This window comes from Hyalella azteca, unplaced genomic scaffold (assembly GCF_000764305.2).
Source record: "Hyalella azteca isolate HAZT.00-mixed unplaced genomic scaffold, Hazt_2.0.2 contig12774, whole genome shotgun sequence".
Classification (NCBI taxonomy): Eukaryota; Metazoa; Arthropoda; class Malacostraca; order Amphipoda; family Hyalellidae; genus Hyalella; species Hyalella azteca.
Window position 1 is genome coordinate 580235 of NW_025942721.1, and position 16599 is coordinate 596833.

General features: G+C 38.1%; 1 protein-coding gene across 1 annotated transcript in view; it reads right to left on the bottom strand.

Moving 5' to 3' along the window:
• Positions 1 to 1951: 1951 nt before the first annotated feature.
• LOC108675033 (mucin-5AC) overlaps positions 1952 to 16599 on the bottom strand; it is a 106489-nt gene continuing 91841 nt past the window's right edge. The window contains exons 14-16 of the mRNA XM_018163019.2: positions 8754 to 8834; positions 3431 to 3465; positions 1952 to 2138 (exon numbers count right to left, since the gene is read on the bottom strand). Coding sequence (XP_018018508.2) covers positions 2006 to 2138; positions 3431 to 3465; positions 8754 to 8834 — 249 coding nt within the window. The 3' untranslated portion in view covers positions 1952 to 2005. The remainder of the gene's footprint in view (positions 2139 to 3430; positions 3466 to 8753; positions 8835 to 16599) is intronic.

The following is a 16599-nucleotide window of genomic DNA, read 5'->3' on the forward strand; positions in this document are numbered from 1 at the left end:
GAATGTGATCACTATACGCAAATACAATAGTGATAGCTTAAATCTACCTCTAAAAGAAAGCCTTTCAAAGAAAACGAATTATCAAATGAGAAAATATCGTGTAATTCATAGAATATAAAAGTAGGAATAATTGAGTTTTTAAATGGAAGGTAATGCAAAAAGGAGCTAATGTACAGCACATAATCTATGACTAAGATAAGTATAAATAAGCAATAAATACAAAAATTGTACACAGATGCTTGAGAAGCACAAGCTTCTTATAAAATAGGAGCAGCACTGCAACTCGCATATATAAATTTGACGCATAATTTGTTTTTCATCTAGAAAACATAGAGTTCCTAGTTTTTCTCATAAAATGAGAATTATTTTTAAATAACAATTGAGAAAATAAACAAAGCACAAGCTAGAGAAAACAAGATGCCATGCAGTTTAAACTTGGTTTTTAGTTTCAAGCTGATGATTTCGAAGTGTTTCAACGAAACTGAGACCGCAATCCAGCAATAAAGTGGCAAGGCAGCTAACATTGAGCAATTAACATGAATAAATCTCAGACTTAACTCCGTGGCGGAGAGAACGATTATGACAAGCATAGCTGACTCTACACGTCCAAAGATACAATGACAATGATGATGACGAACTGTAATATAATTTCATTATTCGTTGGCAATACCAGAATATTTGATGAAGTTCGGAACTAACGAAATAATTTTCTCTCTTGGCCTCGCGATAAACAATTTGTCGGTCGCAACATAAGGTCTAAATACGAAGCATGCTGAACTTCAAAGAAAAACTCTTCATATATCATTAAGTTATACTGGAAATTCAAAAACGCAGCTTGAGACCTTTCATCTAAGCATATAAGCCGTTAATGTGAAAATCAATAAGTAGAGCCAAAACATACAGCATTTTTCTCATCACAATGTCAAGATACTCGAGTGAAACAGCCAGCGAACTTCAACTGAATCTAGCACTGTTTACCGAGCAGACATGAACCACCTCAAGATGATCTTACCACCACTACCACCACCACAACATGATCTTACCACCGCCACCACCACTACAACATGATCTTACCACCACCACCACCATGATCTACCACAACCAGAGAGCAACGCGACACACACGAGAGCGTAACAAGTTCAACAACCAACATAAGTTCCCACAGAAGCTCAACCCACAACACTGCGTCCTGCTGACATTGTTTGTTTACAAACCAAAATATTCTCCTTTGCGCTGACGCAGATACCTGATATTTTCACAATGACTCATTGCTGGCCAAGTGGCAGACTTCGTATATATTCGGTCAGTAAATACGAAGACAAAGATGACAATTACATCTAATATTCAGAGATTTCAAAATAACTAATATTTCAATATTACGCGGCCAACCTCTGAAGTCTCGAAGCGCAAGTCTAACTTCAGAAACTTAGCCAAAAATATCAAATTCATCTGAAAAAATTATTTTCAGGATGAAGTTACACTTCCGTTGGAACATTCGATTCATTCACTAATAAATTTCAGTAGAAAAATGTCCATGCAAAATGCGTTCACCTGTTCCATAATTCACAAAGATACTAATAGGGGCACAAAATGAACCAGAATTATGTTCAATAACGTCCCAATAGAATGCTTAAAGGCCCGCAACCCATCAGCTCAGTTTATATGCAAGACGCGAGCATAGTAAATAAATACTACAAGAAAATATTTAATGGTGAATATAAAGGGCCATCAAAGTGCAGAAATGCCGTTTGTTCAAATAATTCCTGCAACAAGTTGTTGGATATCGTAATGAAGGAATAGAGCCAAGTTATGCAAAAAGTAGCCCCTATATGTATCTAAGAAATACGCTGATTAGATGAAAAAAATCTGCTTAGACGAAAAAAAACTGATTAGACGAAAAAAATCTGTATAGACGAAAAAAAATCTGCTTAGACGAAAAAAAACTGCTTAGACGAAAAAAATCTGTTTAGACGAAAAAAAATGCTTAGACGAAAATAAAAACTGCTTAGACGAAAGCCCAGCACTCGAGAGTCTTGATGACGAAGTCTTCAGAGGGCCCGAGCACGGGACTATCGTAGGTGTTGCAGGGCTGAGTTCGACCGCGGTACAGATCTCCGTCCAGCCAGATCCCGAAGTGACTGAAAAAATACAACTCAGTACTCACTGCAGTGAAAGACAGAGAGCGCATTTTCTCAAAATCGACGAAAACGTGAAGTCACGGACAGACGGACATGACGAGCACAATCTCCGTCCAGCCAGATCCCGAAGTGACTGAAAAAAAAAATGTATGTATGCGACACGTTGCAGACATCATTGCACACCATCTAGCGACTATCCTTTACTCCGTGAGAGCCTGGTTGATTTTAAAAAGAAATGATTTTGCCGATTTGGGATGGAATTTTACCAGAACATTTCTACAGGAAAGTAGTTTGGGAGAGCAGTTAATTTATGCTGAGATCTTTTGATCTGAAGCTGTAGGAGTAGCTTGTAGAGTAAAATAAACTGTAATATAAAAACTATGTCGGTGCTTATTAAAAGTAAGTATATAAGGCAGTTCGAAATCAATTTTTTCTATCGTATGATTGAGTGCGAAAAAAAAATTACTTTCATCGTGAGATGAAATGTAGAAATTCAATAATAACCTAACTAATTTTCAAAGAATTGAGACAGGATATAACCATGCGTGCGCGAATGATGTATGGAAGTCAATTAACACAAAAAAGAGAATCTAAAAACAATTATCTCTCGTCAGCTCCATACTGGTTAAATGAAAAGTATATCAACAGATGGCAATGGTTCAACTTCAAATATTGCGTTGAAAGAGCATGGAATAAAATTCAAATTGAGAGCAACATAAAATATTGGCTAAGGAGAGGTTAAGATTAACTTAAGAAAAGGCAACTCAGTCGACTTCGAAAAGGTGCAGAGATTAAGTCTAGAGACGACCAGCAGTGAACTTTGAGGAGGTACATAGATAAGTAGGTCGGGTATCTCAACCAGAGTTGAGCACACGTTGTACTGCCAACAGGGACCAAAGATAACTTCCAAGAAGTTTAAAAATATACTTTTTAGGCACATAAATTTCATCCAGAGGAATCGAATTATATTGCAAAAAACTAATTTGACCCTTGATAAGCTTAAAAATCGACTTGAAAGAGCTACAAAAAGTAAACCCCGCAAAAAGAAATTCAAGAAACGATAACTTAAATTTTGAATGCTATAAGTATTGACTGATAAAACCACCAAAATGGCCGTCGACTATGCAGAAAACTCGGAAATGAAGTGGTCTAGCCTCTAGAATAAGACTTGAAAACCGCATCACTCACTCGCCGCCGCCGACCACGATGCTCTCATTAACCTGCCTCATTTAAACCATTTGCTCTCTCTCTCTCTCATGCGAATAATAAGAGTTAAAGGCTTCATCACTCACTCGCCGCCGCCGACCACAATGCTCTCCTTATTATCCTGCCTCATTTAAACCATTTCTAACACTGTGGCGACACATGGATATGGTGTGGCGACACATGGATATGGTGTGGCGACACATGGATACACTGTGGCGACACATGGATATGGTGTGGCGGCCCAGCGCTCATATAGGAGTCTTTTCTGGCAAAGTAAACGTATGGTTCTGATAAACAGTACATTATGCAGGGATACTTACAGTGAGAGATCATGAATATCTCCGGGTAAAGTACAAGCACAGTAGTAATAAATTATACAAAATGAACATATTGATTTCATATTTGATAAGTGAATAGTGAAAGATGTGTATGTTTTGTGGGATAGCAAAGAGCGGATGGGAGTCAAGTAAAATAAGGCACATATTAATGAAAACCGAAAGAACTTGAAAACGAAAGATCATATAAACTTAAATAGATAAAAAGAACATAACAACATCTGCTGCTAAAGAATACTTTGGGATCTATAAATTTTGTGGTTTGAATCTGAAGCACAGAACTATAGATAAAATCAGCTCTCAAACATGAATAGGTAGTTTGAATACATTCTAATGCAACAAAAATAAATCATATAAAGAACGAATTAATCAAACTAGAAAAACAGTGCCGGATGATCGCACCTAATAACACCATAGAATGTGAAAGAGTTAGTGCAATACTATAAAATTCTGAATAATTATAGCCGAGAGTTAAACGCAGCCAATAACGTACAATGTACAAGAGTTAGTGCAATAGAAAAAAATTCCGAATAATAATAGCCGAGAGTTAGTATGTATAATCTAGAAGAGATTTATTGCGATACATAACCTTACACCTGCAATGCTCCAAACGTTGTACTGACATAACAAAATGTTAAATCGAGCAATGTTAGCAACACAGCTGGGGCCATACTTTCAAAATTCGCTAAGTGAACGTAAGTACTTACGCTCTATTTTCTTGTCTATGATTGGTGGATTTTCCTTGAAAGGCCGTCAATGATTGGCTGATGAACTTACGATCTCTTAACTTGTTTTGAAAGTATGGGCCCTGGTCAAGATAGTTACTTCCTGAGTAGTTAAATGAATAATTATCCTATGACCACAATTTATCAATCCCTATTTGTTACTTGGCTCTACACCAATAATTTTAAATCACCACAAATACGTCTAATGCAGGTAACTAAAAGGAAGGAGTTCTCGTTAGTTCAATACGTTCCTCTTAACGAAGAAGACATCAGAGATGATGTGTAGTGCATCGAGAAGCCTATATTGGCCATAGACTTTTTTCGGACATAGGGAGATTTCAGAAATTTTTGGGGAACAGTATGAATATTTAAATTATGATCTGAAACTGGAATATTTACCTAGGATAACATTAAGTCTTGATGCCAGCAACAGAAAAAGATCCATTTGCTCAGTAAATGTTTTCTCACTTAAAAAAATAAAGAAGCTAAAAGGAAAAATGTGCTCCCTTAACAAAAGTCTTGATGTTAGCAAAAGTAATTAAAACTAGACCCGAAGCAAGTGAGACTTAAAATTAATATGGACGACAATTTGACAAGTTCGCAGCAGAATGAGAAGTGCATTTGACGCCTATAGTGACATATTGTCATACTGATATGTAAGGGAATGCGATGCATGGGCAAGACGTCACTATTCTACTGGATCATTACTCGATCAGCGTTGCAGTCGCCTGCCGCAACTTAAGTTAAGGAACACGTAATACTGAGCAGAGATTTTCGTTATCTTGTGATGGTAGTAAAGGAGATGATTATCAATAGGAAAATAAAATTAAATACATCAAAAATATATTGCAATACACATAAAAAATTTTGTAGCGTATTAATATAAATAATCCAAAAGCTGCATAGATTTTTTATTAACCGTGAGGCTGTAAATACACTCAATTAAGCGACAAATTTAGTTAGATGAACGTTGTTGTCATCTCGAAAGAAAACAGCAGCGTTTGGGGGGAAGGAGCAAAAAGATTCTACATTATTGATAAAAAATGAACGTATGAACTGAGACTAAAAACGAAATATGATGTTTTGATTTTATGCGTATAAAAATTAGAAAATTCGCCCGAGACCTACAAACTCGAGTACCAAGTATCGATGATGCGTTGTGAGCAATGAAGGACTTACGAAAAATTTCTAATGCAAGTTATTTTTTTATCAAAGAAAAGCCATAAGAGTATAATACTCCCAGTTTTGATAACTTTTTCACGAGCAAGACAAAGCGTTTATTTTTGTTGAAGGGAGAGACGCAACACGGAACAAATGGCATCCCGCGTGCGTTTAACTTGAACCAATCAAACCCTGATAAGAACAACAAACAGCAGTGGTTCAGTATTGTCGTGAGTCAAAAATTACAGTATAAATAAGGACAAAAGCGGTGCACTGAGCGTCATCAATAATTAAGAGCTCAACACGAACTAGAGTATTGGGCATTGAAGGCCGAATTAACGTAAAAGGTGCTACCGCGGTGAAAATTTGTCGTCATTTCACAACATATGTTGCGACGACGTATCCTGTTGAGTTACCAGACGGTATATAGTGATGGCGCTTTCGTAACATCATCACATTGTCCAACACTTCTGGGTAAAACAAGGAACAAGTTAGAAGCTATATATTTATATTATTATTAAAGATACATTAGGTCAAAATATAAATAGTTTACTCGTTGCTAGATGAAAAGGCACGGAGTGCAAGCATTAGAACTGGTGCAAGTTAAATATGAATTTAGGCGAGAAAAACGTATCTAGTCTTGTTATATAGGGAACGATCGAACGATGGTGAAATATTATTTCAATGCACAGAGTTCATGAATAATCTACATCGGGATCTTGCCGTACTAAATTTCTTTTTTATCACAAAATTTTTCAATTAAATGCCGAAAGCTCAACAATTGCTAGTGAATTAGTCCCAACAAATAGGTGAACACAACCGACGTGAATTAAGCTGAGAAGTGTTCGAGATACGAAAATGTAATGTACTTTAAAATTAATTTTAAAATGTAGATAGCGAGGAGGAATCGACTCAATTCTCGGCAAGATTATATTAAACGTTGTGCAGTTTTTAGCGCATATTCTCATTTATTGAAAAATGGCGCTATTGTGCTCGTCATGTCCGTCCGTCTGTCTGTCTGTCTGTCTGTGACTTCATGCACAGTGCGCTCTGTCACTCACTGCAGTGAGTACTGATCTTTTTTCCGTAGCTGGATAATTAAGTTATGTCCTTACGATCAAAGAAATCGTCGTAACCGCGTTAAGTTTTGACAACCTGAAACTCGAATACATTTTTTCCGAATGAGAAAAATACTGCATTTGAATTCCTAAAACATGCGACACTTAAGCCTACTTAAATTAAAATCAACGGATCCATGAACAAAATAAGGTAATCCGAATACACTAAAAGAAACGAACGAACGAACGCCGAGCATAAACACTTATTCACACAGAAAACCATGGACAGTTGAATGCTTTATGCAATGCACTATAGTGTTCCACTTTCTATCCGCCATTAATGAAATGCAAAGAGATTCCACCAGACGCTTAAGCCAAACTTGAAGAGCAACGTTTGATCAACGAACTCGCTTCGATGTCAACGAAAAAAATCGGCCATAAAAATTCGTAAAAGAAAGTTGAGAAATATGATTGAGCAAGGATCTAAAATAAAACATTAAAGTAAGATTAACTTAAAATCAACAGTTTTTGGAGTCACAATGGAGAATGATCTGAGAGCCACAAGCGTGTGTTTGTACTGGATAGTTCCAAGATATGCATGGAAGTCATCCTCATTGTGATGCTGTGAGAGACCGACAATAAAGAGACGGTCTTACAAACATGGAAGAAATTATTTACTGATACCTGACATGAGAACAAGAACTAGGATCGCAGGATGCGTACTTCCCGCGCACCTGTGATTGTTAACTTTCTAGGTAAGGAATTACACAAAGATCGCCTTAGATTAAGTTATAGATAGATGAAGAAAATGGCTTAACTTAGTCCATTCATAAAGTTTCCTAACATTCAATGTACAACTTACCATTATCCGTCAAGTTTATCCCCGGGAGGTAAAAGTAGAAAATTTGAAGTGGGAAAAACTTATATTTAAAATTAAGTTCTATGACCCATCAAGCAGCAACACATGTCAGAATTTTGACGTAGCGGTATAGAAGTGCAGATATGTTCTTAACTTAATGCAAGCACTAGCTGTGCACATATTTTTTCACAGCAACTAATGAAATTAAAGGAAAACTACACGGAACACTACACAAGAAACTAAATTTGGGCCGCTGCACTAAAGATACGCACGTACGTACGCGATAGTATGAGGCAGAGAACATTATACGAGTTGGGAAGGATGAATAATAAGGAGATGAGGGTGACAGCCAATGACCCAGGATGATTGCAGTGGCATTGCACGCTTAGCTGCGTGTTACGCTAGAAGTATCGTGAACTAAGCAAGCACGAATACTTTTTGGCGACTGATGGACAAGTAGTGCTGCAACAACCTAGAACTATTACAGAAACATTTATAAAAAACGAGCGCAATCATTCAATTTTAATTACTTTGAATCATTCTCAAAGTATTCTTTATACAGATGCATGCATGACGCTAACCTAGGGTACAGATTCTTTGTAGAGTGACAAGCAGTAAAACATCGAGCGCCCTTATTCGATGTCACTACGCGTCATACTTCACAATTATAATACGCGAATGAAAAATAATGCGGGCTGAGCGATTTTCAACAGCGAAAATCGTAGCAGCGCCGATTATTATAATGTTAATAGAACTTAGAAGTTGACACCCGCGAGTACTAAACTTGTTCGACACGGAGATGTGCTCTCATAAAGTGATGTCTTGAATTTCGTCAAGAGTGTGAAATAACAATAAATTCACGATTACCGTGACGGCACAATGAAAAAATTGAAGAAGTTACCCGCTTATTTGCAGGTTGTCGGAAGGGGTGTAGTAAAGGAGGAACTTTCAGTTCAGATACGGAGCAGGTTATAGATCATATGCAGCTATATAAGATTGCTCACAGAACAAGATCTATAGAGATTAACAAGCAAACAAACAAAATAAAACTGTGAAGAATCTACCCAGCTAAAAATAACATTGCGAGGACATAATCAAGATGATGACAGTGACAAAAGATGTTAAAGGAGCTAGGACAGTACCAGAGAACTAAGAACAGTGAAGTCTTGTAGAAAAATAGGAAGGTTAAGAAACTAGAAGCACGGTAAGCTCAGTGGGGACGCGACGACGTGTAAAACAGAAACAACTAACGGGGCTAAGATGTACCCCACCTCGACCGACTCTCCTTCACTCGAGATGGTCATTTGGCTCCTGACCATCGAGTAGAACTTCGAGTACGGCGCCTTGATCTTCTGCAGCGATCAACAGACCAACAGGCTCCGTTAACAGCCTCACATGACAGACTCACATGGCAGGCTCACATGACAACACGCCGCTCACATGACAACACGGCGCTCACATGACAACACGCCGCTCACATGACAACACGGCGCTCACATGACAACACGGCGCTCACATGACAGGCTCACATGACAACACGGCGCTCACATGACAGGCTCACATGACAACACGGCGCTCACATGACAACACGGCGCTCACATGACAACACGGCGCTCACATGACAACACGGCGCTCACATGACAGGCTCACATGACAACACTCACATGACAACACGGCGCTCACATGACAACACGGCGCTCACATGACAACACGGCGCTCACATGACAAAACGGCGCTCACATGACAACACGGCGCTCACATGACAACACGGTGCTCACATGACAGGCTCACATGACAACACGGCGCTCACATAACAGGCTTCCAAGTAGCAAACTCTAAACACAAAAAGTATAAAGCTGAATGTAGATTTAACAAGATGGATAGTCGAAGAAAGAAACACGGCTCTCAAATTTAGAATTGATCTTGAATCTTTGTCAGAAAACGTTAATAGTGTTACCGCACTTAAATACTTTATTAAATGTTTTGATGTAAGCGTTGAAAACAAAAACATGTTTTACTCACTTCCTATTTCACCATGTATTTCTTATTCAAAGGCCAAATTATCTTGAATCATCACATATAGATCGCTACTACAGGATTGACTGCAAGATCTTAAGCAAGACCAGCGACCTCATGATTTTCCATGCACACTTGCGCGACCGCCTAACAAACCAGGCACTTTCACCCCGACCAAGAACAGCCCAGCCACGGCTGGTCGGCAGTCACTTTAGGCTAGGCTAGGCCTTTTTAGGCTAGGCAAATTCATGGGTCAGATTTATACGTCCACAAGGCATGGTAACACAGACCCCATAGCAACAGCAGCTGCAACTGTCGCTGTGATCAATTAATGCACTCAAGATTTATACAAACGCGCAAGGAATGCTCATCGAACTGCGGGCTAACACGATGCCCTGCATCAATATTCATATCGTATACAAATACAAATCAAATATTCATTTCACGCACACATACAAAGCCAATATTCGTCTCACATACAAATACCAAGCAGATATTCCTTTCACATACTAATACACACAAATACATACATACTAATACACACAAATACAAGACAAATTATTCATCTGATACACAATGCAAAGCAAACATTTATCACACACAAATAATTAAGAATAATTTAGAAATGAACTAATATCACATCAGGATAAAACAATAAAACTGATCTAATTTTATGGCAGCTCGTGGCCGCGTCGACCAAAACACAAAACAAAATTCATCAAAAATAACAAATCAAACAGCAATTGTGGATGAACATCATCCTGCATTATTATGCATCCATGGCTCGACCCGTTCGCTCAGTTGGCGGGCACAAAAAACAAACGCACTGAACGCGTCACAAATAAAGGAGGCGAACCATGAACACATAAATATCCTACAATAAGAAAATGATGCCTATATGTGCCTGATATTGTCCACATAACTTAGAGCAATGGGTCAAATTTTGGTGATAGTTTAACCTTTAACCTTTTTTGTGATTGTTTAACCTTATGCTAACATGCCTTACAATAACAGAAATAAATCAACAAAAAAGTCGACTACGCAACATAAAAAATTTACGTTCTGAGTGATAATAACGAGAAGCTGAAAAAATAATTAAACTCAGAATTGAAAATAATTAAACTCAGGGCCTGAAAACCTCGACATAGCGCATCTTTCCCACAACATTGTTTCCGACTCTCATCCAACAAGACTTAAAGCAAGCGAATTTTTCCATATCATTCTTACGCACGGTCATCTCATTCATGAACAAAAATAAAGACATTTTTCGACCAATGGAAAATTTTCATGGAAAACATCAATCAACATCAGTTACGACCTACAGTTCAACACATAATCCAGGCATTCATCATGCCCAAGTGAGGCTCCATGGCTGCAATATTAATATTAATTAGTTATTGTTATCAATAACTAATAAAAGATACGAATAGTAGGAGTCATTAAAATCCTTCCAGCAGTAGTTCCAAAAGAACTACAAAAACTGGTCTGAATTTTATTATGTGTATCAGATTCAATAATCAATGTATTATTGAATCGAAACAAAAACGCAAAAATCACAATGCCAGTCTCAGTGCATTTTTGCGCTAACATAAATCTTTATAATAAAAATTCGACGACCAGCATGGAATTTAACCGCAGCCTTATGTTCCTAAGCGTCTAAGAGCATTTTGTCGTTAACATAATTATTTATGATAAAAATTCAACGACCAGCATGGAATTTAACCGCAGCCTTATGTTCCTAAGCGTCTAAGAGCATTTTGTCGTTAACACAATTATTTATGATAAAAATTCAACGACCAGCATGGAATTTAACCGCAGCCTTATGTTCCTAAGCGTCTATAAGAGCATTTTGTCGTTAACATAATTATTTATGATAAAAATTCAACGACCAGCATGGAATTTAACCGCAGCCTTATGTTCCTAAGCTTCATGTATGTGACACAATCGACTCAAAAAACGCGCGGTTCACACACTGCTCTGCAACAAGCTAGCGCACTATAGAACAGGTACACGCTGCTCTGCCAGCGCACCGGTGGCAACAAGCTAGCGCACTATAGAACAGGTACACGCTGCTCTGCCAGCGCACCGGTGGCAACAAGCTAGCGCACGAAAACTGTAGCCCAGCTACACTCCGTCGAGCTCAACGCTTCGCACCTCAATTAAAAGAGATTCTAAACTCGCTTCAATGTTATTCACACCAGAATTGTAATAAAAACTTATGTTTGGTTGGGCATAATAAGTATATTAGTAAGTAAAAAAAATTAGTTAAGTAAGTAACTAATAAGTACTTACTTACTATTAAGTATTTACTTACTAATACTAGTAAGTAAATAAGTAAGTAAATACTAATAATACTAACTTAATAATAATTAGTTAAGTAAGTAACTAAGTAAATTAGTCAATCAAGTTTTTTACTGGAAAGCTTAGAGCACATAAAAATGAACTCTTGCAGTTCTAGTAGAAAGATACGTCTGTTTAAGCAAGTTCAAATGATTTATTACTAAAAAATTAGAGTTACTTTTATAATAGAAACTTAATTTAATCATTTGAAGGTAAAGCGCAACAAATTCTACCGCCCACATTTATTGTCGGATGTCTTTGCTGGCTGTTCGGGCGCCAGTGTCGGATGTTTTTTCTGTGACATTCGTCGATTAATTTATTATTAAATGCTATATAAGATTTATCTATGAGTTCCGATAGGTTCATATTGTTGTCCAAAAGCTATAGCAGGAGAATGAGAGAGTGGCAACATTAGATTACTAATTATTAAATATAATATTACAAGATGAGGCACGATTATTAAACATAAGATTACAAGATGAGGCACGGTGAAGTTTTATTACAGTAGTTGAGAAGGTGGAGTTAACGACACAACCGCGAGTCGGACAAGCGAGTGCCGGAGCCGATAAACGTTGTGGAATTGTGGAAGCGTCGGGTTAGACTGCGATGGACTGCAGCTAAGAGGTGTTGGTCTTTGACTGACTGGTAATAAGCTTCAAGAGCTTATATAGACGCTTACTACAAAAAATGATGTCACGGAAGGTGACGTAAGAGATGCTACTGACGGCATGGGTAGTGACGTATGAAGTAAGTCGCCCACATTTATAGTTATAGTTTACTCAATGCTAATGTTAGTTTCAAAACATTCTTACGCAACTCACCACCAAAACCACACAAATGATTAGAGAAGCTTGCCTACACTGTTAGAAGAATTACCGTTAACGGTATTACCGGCGTTTTAGTGGCCGGTCAGGACGCGAAAAGAAACACCGTGTCGCCGTTTTTATTCTTATTTAAACTAGAAATCCGTAAAACATCTGATGAAAACAGCGAAACAGTTTATTTTCACGGGGCGACCGGCCACTAGAACGCCAGTAGGACCGTTTTTTCACTGTTTTTTCTAACAGTGTACAGCATCCGAAAAATAAATTAATAGAGAAGTAAACTATTATGAAATGAGTGTCAAAAATACAGAGGATGAATCCTCACCTTGAGCGGAGTAGGGTTTGGACGGTCGCCTCTCTTAGTGAAGAACAACATGATGATCTGGGACCTTAATGACGCTTAGTAACTCGAACGAATGCTCTCGGTTATCAGTTTCGACACCAACTTGATAACTTGCCAACTTATCAATATCGACACCAAGTCAAGTTCTATGATGCATTCGATATTGAAATTCTATTGAATAAAAAGACGGAACAAAATATAATAAGCGAGAAAAATAAATTTTCAATACATTCACTTGAAACACATTCTCGATTTGCAACCGTTAAAAATCTCATCCAAAAATTTAAAATTTACTTTCATTATAAGTTTACCTCCATTCACCTTCAGAAAGAGAAAGAAAGTATCCATTAAATTTCCGAAAATGATATTTTAGCCTGAGAAGCCGATCCATACACCTGCAACATCGCACGATTTTGAAGAAGCCCCTTTGTGCTCGTATATTACTACGGGCATATTAATTATGAGCTTATCGATAAAGCTGGGCAGTGGGCACACTAATAAATCTGTGCATAATAATCAAACTTTGGCTACCCTACAGAACTAATGTGTAATTATTATCCGTTACGATTCATAAGGCGATGGATTTGATGCTATATTTCGAGCAATACAGGCCAAGAGATATAATCTTAGAAGTTATAATACTGCTTGTTATTATGCATGGTACCAAAGGTGCGTCCTTCAGCCAAGTACTCGTAGTATTAGTATAAGGGCTTACTAGCGTTTCAGCTTACGAGAGCACCCGAAGTTGAAATTAAACATCGTTGGCACTGCAGAAGGTATGGATTATTGAAAATATCTCAATCATTTATCACCCACAAGGAGGGGAATGTCTCAAGTGTCCAGCCCGCTGTAGCCGGCAAAAAAGAAGCAGCGTTAGCATCTCAAAGAGACAAAGTGACAAGGCGTGGCACTTGAAAACCAACAGCAACGAAGACACTCGTACAAGAAGTTGCTTACACGGGACGTCGGCCGCCCACACGAGAGACAAAGAAGAGAGATGCAAGGAATCCTACTTACCTACATGATAATTGATAACCTAACCCCACAACTGAGACCTGCAGTCAGACACCGCGAGCTCAGCGGTGGGGCGCTCAGGAACAATCCCCCTAGGAGCGCGAACTCCCATCGGATTTCATACCAGCATAGACGCATTTTTGAAGACGCATTTTAGAAGAAGCAGTGTGACCCTCACGACTTTGGAGGTTCAGAGACAACATGCGTACAAGAATCACTTCTTCGAAGTGATCACTTAGAATCACTTTAAAACTAGATGACTTTGTCCAAGTCCTCACTTGTGAAGAGACTATTAAAGTACTAATTAAGAATATTAGTCTCTCCATCAGAGGATATCTTTCGTAGACCTACTATCAAATCAGAAATACCAGAATTCAAATCAGAAAGACTTGCCTGTTGCCTGTTTATCCCCAGTAGCTTTATTTTCATAACATTAATGCTATCGCCACATATGAATTTAACACGTTGACTCCGCAGTGGTACCACATATGCGTACCACGAAGTGTATTTTTTCAGGACGTACCTACCGGTAGTGATAAATAATTCAGGGTTGCCAAATGGCCTAAAAAAGCGCGAAGTCCGCGAACAAAAAAAAAAGCCAATAAGTCGCTATACACTAGTTATACTTGTAGGTTCCGTTGTAAAAATTCCATTTCTTTTTTTTTACAGTTTTTAAAATTTAATTGTGAAGTACCCCTATCATAAATTTTAGCCAGCCAACGCAATTGAAAAAAAAACTAAATCGCGGAATTTGTCAGAAAAAAAAAACCGTCTGGCAACCCTGTTTTATAACGGTACAAAAAAAAAATGAAATAATAGTACAAGATGAAGCAATCGGAGTCAACGTGTTAAATAAGACCTGTCAGAGTTCCATTGGGATGGATTTCAAGGACGACTCAAGCCAATGCTCCAGGAAGAGACACACACACGTCTTCATGATGCAGTCCTTTCTCCTGATCATTCCGTTCATGGATGACTTCCTGTCCTCACTACTGTTCTCTTGGCCGCCGGATAACGGAATTGTCATTACAAGATGTTAAGAGTTATTTGTAGCCAAATAACTGGTAGCGGAATTTGACAGACATCGACTCTGCCCCCAAGAAGTTGCTCTTGATAACCAAATATAGATCACTTGAAAACTTCCGGTAAAACATTATCCTAATTCCTAAGTTATAACAAGAACTCGGGTGCATCTAAAGTCTAAACTATAAGATTTATCCTCGACTAAGACTCAGCCCGAAAGCTCATTCGGTTAAAAAAAATAGGTTCAAGTTTCCGTTGAATTTGATGCCGATTAAATTTTTTCAGAGCAATGAATATTGAGAAAAGCTTGTAGTTGAGCACTTGAATTGGGAGCGGGGGCACACGTGTGTACAACAATATTGATGTGCTGCCATGTCACTTTCGTCGCTGAGCACTCCCTTCAAGGACTGATAAAAATTCCGTTAAATTCTAAACGGGCTTTAATGGATGGAATTTATAAAGAATGAGATTTCGAACGGGTCTTCCTTTAGGCTTTAACTAACGTAATTTAGTCCCAAAATTATCAGCCGGGTTTTAGATGGCGAGATTTGAAATATAGATAAACTAAAATTGCAGGCAGGTATAATGTATACCGGGTAAGCCAGGCAAGCCAACAAATTCTTTGTGAATTAGACTCAAAATTCATAGAAGTTACACCACAAAATCATGGAAGAATTTTTAATTACGGACGAATTTCCTTCCAGCAAACTTTGCCCTCTCAAGACAGTACGAACACCTCTTTTTCCATTGCCTGAAACCTAAAAAGATGGCCATAAAAATAAGGAACTCTACAGTCTACACACCAATTCGCACCGTAATTAAAAACTAAGAAAACTATCCAAGTGTAAAATTTGTGTGACGGTGGCCGGTGCCAAGAGTTGGGAAAAGAAAATATTCATAGACTTTTCTAGTTACCAAGTATAATAATCTATTAGTGAAGTTAGAAATTTAAGAAAAATTAATAAAAATACAGCCAACAAGCATTATGATTAAAACCACTTGGTTGATTCTGCGGAATAAATAACAGGTGGCTGAAGACAAACAACAACAGTCAGAGCTGCACTCGGAGCACTATTCACTAACATGTTGCTGTGGCCATTACCACAGCGCGACTGAGACACTGAGTCACTGAGCCACTGAGGAGTGAAGAGACTGAGGTGACTTGAGAGAAACTAGGAAACTGCGGCTAGCCGACCACCGCAAAAATTCCAATAGCATAATATTATTGAAGAATTTTATAATATTATCCAGTAGTATATGTTATAATATTATTTACGTATTATGATATTCCACTATGGAAATGTACAAATCAATCATTTTCATTGAGCTCGTGTTGATGTCGCTATATTGGTTGGCGAGTAACATGAAGCGTATAAGCGACTTGAAGAGACGAAGAAAGATCAGCACGAAGAAAGGTCAAATAAAGAGCAAGATAAAAGACAAGAAGCTGGCACGAGGCGTCGTCTGTCGCCCGCTACGAGACAGAGAACTTATGCAATAAATCTAGCCTTCATAACGTAACCCCACGACTTAGACCCGCAGTCAGATACTGAACGA